Source organism: Poecilia reticulata, linkage group LG3 (genome assembly GCF_000633615.1).
Source record: "Poecilia reticulata strain Guanapo linkage group LG3, Guppy_female_1.0+MT, whole genome shotgun sequence".
In the NCBI taxonomy this organism is placed as follows: domain Eukaryota; kingdom Metazoa; phylum Chordata; class Actinopteri; order Cyprinodontiformes; family Poeciliidae; genus Poecilia; species Poecilia reticulata.
The window spans coordinates 9,444,720-9,449,823 of record NC_024333.1 but is presented as its reverse complement, the minus strand read 5'-3'; the positions used below and the strand labels follow the sequence as shown (position 1 = coordinate 9,449,823).

The window sequence follows — 5,104 nt, the reverse complement described above, 5'->3', positions numbered from 1 at the left end:
CCCCATTTTTATTTATTTTTTATTATTTCTCAACCTTATGTATGCAAATATGACAAATAATGATTAGGAAATGTTAAGATGCTAAGGTACAAGCTATTACCGACGTTTTACTAATTTTTACAAAGAAATGCTTCTCAAGAAAAAAAATTAATTAAAACAAAAAACAACAAAAAGTCCATCTGACAGAGTTGACAGTGCATGACGGAGTTGACACAGAACTGAAGGTTGTGTCAAACTAGTGAGTAAAATGAAAAACTTGATACATGTGAAGTAATGCAATTTATGTAAAATACATTAAAATGAATTAATTGCACATTTAAGTGAGATTTGACAACAATTTCACTGAAAGAGTCAGAAAAACTCTGATGGAGTTGACAAAAAGCCAAACTACCTCAATTTATATGATGTTATTCTGAAGGAGGCCATGTTGTTGTTCACCAGGTCCATGAAATCTTTACATTATACCAAAATTAAGCTTTTATTTCACAAAATTTCATCAAGGTTTTGTAAATTGTCAGTTATGGTGTTGACACATCATGGTTGCGACAAACAACTTAGGAATAAAAAGAAGAAAAAACTGAAGAATAACATAAGCTAACCAGAGCTAACTAGCCCTCTTAGCAAAGGAAGTGGTTGTGGGGTCCTCAGAAGTTCTGGTGTCCCCCAATAATGCCAGATTTTTTTTCTTAACATTCTTTTTGTCTGACTGACGGTGTTGACAAAAACTAGGGACAAATTTCAATGGAGTTGGAAAATATATAAAAATAATTTTTAATTCAATTTATTGATATTTTTTATAATTATTTATATGAATACTTATACTTAATTGTCATAATATATAATTTTAGTATTTCTTTAATTGTTTTAAACTATTATAATGTATTGAGTTCTGCTCCTGGACAAGGGTCTTTACAGGCATCATCCACCGACTACAATGTTTCAAATAAAAAAATATTCTGCAAACACCAGGAAAATATACATTGCTGTGCTCACATGACCCAGGTTAGTTTAGTCAGATATTTGAAAAAATTATATTTTGTGTATATTTTATTCAAATTTTGTGCTTTATCCAAAGGACCTGTTTTGTCCCTATTCTCAAGAATCACTGATTTGTGTTTGAAACCTGGTCCTTAAAAAAAGCAACAAAAAAAAAAAAGCAAGAGGTAAGACTTTTAACAAGCTTCTGACATCAAGAGAATCTTAGAATTATGCATAAAATATTAATTCATGCAGCCATCATTTTAAACACTTATAATCTTTAAATTTTCCTTTATTTTGTTCTTGTGCACCACTATAGCTTTATGTATCGTTGCACCCACATTGCAAACTTAACTTCAAACTTGAAATCTGTTGTGGCTGGAGACAATTAAATCCGCTCACAATTATTTTCGCTTAAATTAGGACGCTACTAAAAGTAAACCATGAAAACATTTGGTTAAAACTCATCACAAATAAAATGTTTAGACAGAAAATAATTTACGCTCACCTCTTTGATGTTGAGCGGTCTTCCACTCAAGTCATGCTTATTCATAGCTGACACGGCTTTTTTAACATATTCTTCATCTTTGAACTCTACCACACTGTTATAAGCAGACAACAGGAAACATTTTTTTTTTTTTTTTTAAAGGAAAAATAAAAAAATTAAAGATATGTTTGAAAATATAAAGTAGATTCTTACCCACAACCCTGATTGGAAAGCAGCAGGAGAATCCAGGTGGCACCCAAGGAGTAAACAGAATATATTTAATATCATGTTTAAAGTCAAATGGAACAAAATATATGTAGTGTACGCATCAACATGGTTTCGACAACATTCAGAGATGTATTGTCATTCTATGTAGATTGGTTTGAGCTGGAGGTTTTTGGTTGTGTTTGTTGAAAACATTAAAAGCATCATTTTATAAATATTGAGCTCATCTCTGATAATGTGCAGTAGAGTTTAAGTAGTAAACAAGACATTTTGGTTCAAATTCATTTAAAAAGGCATTCATATGCACAGCATATAATTATCAATTAAAGCCTTTACTCTGCAACACAATTACATTAACAAAAAAAAAAAGATTTTAGCAACTAAGGAAACTTACATTAGTTTGCAATTACTTTCTGAAATGCAGTTGTGCAAATTAATATAAAAACACTGAGAAAGAAAAAAAAATGTTCAAAACAGTTTCGCTCCACTGAAGAGAAAGCTGTGCCATATTGTGAAAAATAAAGATTCTTTGACATGAGGCTCAACCAATCAGGTAAAAATCACACAACCCACATTCCAGTTTGGGAAAATGGCCGAAAACAATCAAACTTTTAAACCAATTGAAATGACAACAACAAATGCAAAAATTGACTCGGCAGAGTTCTTTGCGCTACGTTTTCCAAAAGTCTACAGGACATCTCCCATTTAAGTGAAAAATCGATCTTTATCCATCTATTAGGCTCTAAAGACAACATACAGTATCTCCAGTTCAGTAGAGCCAAAGGATCAGAACCTAAAAGAGCACATGATTAATGAGAGCCTGCTGAGGGCATTTAAAACCTCGTGCAGCAAGTTGGCCACATCACTTACCCTTGACTTTCCTTCAGCATCCTTAAAGAGCTCCACGTATGTAACCTCACCAACTACATGAGACATACAAAGGAAAAAATACCAAAAGAACAAAAGTAATTTAAGTCACCAAGTCACCAAGTCTTCAAGTCGCCGCTGGCCTTGGCAATGCCGCTACGGATGGAGATGTCCCATTAATGATCAACAGTCAGCCCAGACCAACATCCCACCAGACAACACCATGCCTTTCTGGGCAGTGACTGAGACACCCAAAGGCCAAGGCCAGAGAGAAACACAGCTACAATCAACCTGGGAAATTCAAAACACTTCAACATGATCAGTTTAGCAACAGATTCCATTCATGGCAGTGAGAGTGTTTTATGCTGTCGTTTAAGCTCAAAGAAAAGGCTTCTTGACTCCCCCCTAGGTTAAAAGTGAAAACATTACAATATTTTTGATTCACAATCAAGATTTGCCTTGCAGCACATACAAAAAAAGTAAATAAACATTCAACAATCAATTCTAAGACTGGTTTGGAGATTCACTTTGGAGCTGACAATCCCAAAAAATAAAAAACAAGTGACAATGTAACCAAGTTCATCTCCCTTTTATCTCATATCAGCCCAAACTGAATTTTACTAGAACACCAATAACCTAAAAATCACACTATTATATTTCTTCTTTTTTTATTTTTTTTTACTATAAGAACTACCAAAGAAACTACAAACTAAAAGACTAGAAGAAGAACGTCCCATCTGGTAATCAGAAGGTCAAGAACTTCTAGTCAGATCAGACGACAGAAGGGAAGACACCATCCCCATCCCTGGGGACATTACCTTTATCACGCATGAGATCTTTAATTGCCTGCCACTTCATGTCATAAGGTATATTGCTGATGAACACGCGATTCCTATGAGCACTCTTCTTCTCCCCGCCGTGTTTCTCCTTGTAGGGATGATAGCGATTTCCTCTTTTGCTGGTGGACGATTTCTCTTTCCCATCATGCTTTTCCTTGCTCTGCTTGCTTTCTTCGCTGTCCCTAAGAAGCGACAAGAGACAAACATTAAAGAATAACCCATCGACAGACAAGACAACATATTGTAGTCATGCAATCACATAATGCAATAATACGAGTGTAAGTAATTGCATTTTTTATTATCTTTCACTTTAATGTCAGTACATTTTAATAGCACTTTTGCTTAATACAGTATAGGTGAGACAATTACACCAAATTACAACATACGTGATATATTTGTTTTTTATCACTGCTGTGCTGCCAATTCCAAACCAATTAATTTAGTCATCATTATAATGTCATATTAAGTCCCAATTCATATTAACAGTCAACTTTCCCACAGTTAGACATATTTGTTTTTTGGTTTTTAATTACATATGCTGATATTATGTAAGCAATTCTACATGACCAAATATAGTACAATAGGAATTAGATTACGTCTAAATGTATGAAAAATGTATATCTTAACGTTAATAATATAGAACAAATGTATTAATGTTTGAAAAAGACTTATAGAACTTTAATATATCTGGTAAAATATATTAAAGTTCTTTTCTGGGCGATTTGATGCTATAGCTTTTTGACAAACTAATATGTTAACTCATCATCACTGGGAAGCCAATCTTCGCTACCTGACGGCTACAGAAAACACACCTCCGAGTTAATGCAGCGCTGCAGCTGCGTGCTTTCTACCAACACATTTTTATCTATGAGCCCGATATAAGTTTATTAAATAACTAAACAAGATTCGTTTCCAAGCATTGAATTTTAAGTGTTCGCTAACCCTTGTTAGCTCAAGCGAACTAATAATTAGCATAGCTTGCTCATTGCTATGTGTTTTAAATTAGCACCACGTTCTTAAAATCTGTAAGGCAACTCTTCTGACTTAAGTTGGTGTGTAAATATAATATCCACCATACTGTCGAAAGTATAGATTTTTTTTACAGCAGAAGTTGGTTACTTTTAGGCTAACAATAGTTAACACCCAAAGCCTCCATTTTAGCTCATATGGTTAGCAGCTCCTGAAGGGAGGAGCACAGCACCATTGTTACTCACGTTTTCACGCCGTTGGGTGTTTCCTGGGATGTCTCATCCGTCTCGGAGAGGACCGATGCAGTAGTTTCTTCTTGCTTTGGCTCCTCATCAGTAGTTGCAACGTCTGCCATGCTGAGATTTTCCTAAAGCAATCTCACACACTTCACAAGATGCTCCTACGCAGTTGAAATGTGCAGGCTTTGTTCCTCTCCTTCGTGGTGCGTGTAACAGGAGGTTTGCAATCCAACTGAAAGGTGCATTACTGCCACCTGCAGGAAGGAAGTCAAATTAATTTACAAAAGTAATCCGGGGGAAATGTTGTGATCAACGTAGCATAGTTAGTAAGGATTAAAAACAATTACAAATCAAACATACGGCATCTGTGTCGTTCCATGCCTTCTACATGAAGGCATATATAAGCTTCTTGAACATGTTTAATCTAAAAGACAGTGGGTATAAAACAACATAAAAAAGTGCAAGCAAGATCCTCGAGATCATCCAGGAGGCATCCTGAT

General features: G+C 34.8%; 1 protein-coding gene across 1 annotated transcript in view; it reads right to left on the bottom strand.

Annotated features, from left to right (window-relative positions):
- The window catches only part of myef2 (myelin expression factor 2), a 10,646-nt gene extending 5,811 nt beyond the window's left edge, over positions 1-4,835 (bottom strand). The window contains exons 1-5 of the mRNA XM_008404589.2: positions 4,611-4,835; positions 3,376-3,578; positions 2,561-2,613; positions 1,679-1,686; positions 1,487-1,580 (exon numbers count right to left, since the gene is read on the bottom strand). Coding sequence (XP_008402811.1) covers positions 1,487-1,580; positions 1,679-1,686; positions 2,561-2,613; positions 3,376-3,578; positions 4,611-4,720 — 468 coding nt within the window. The 5' untranslated portion in view covers positions 4,721-4,835. The remainder of the gene's footprint in view (positions 1-1,486; positions 1,581-1,678; positions 1,687-2,560; positions 2,614-3,375; positions 3,579-4,610) is intronic.
- Between the last annotated feature and the right edge of the window lie 269 nt (positions 4,836-5,104).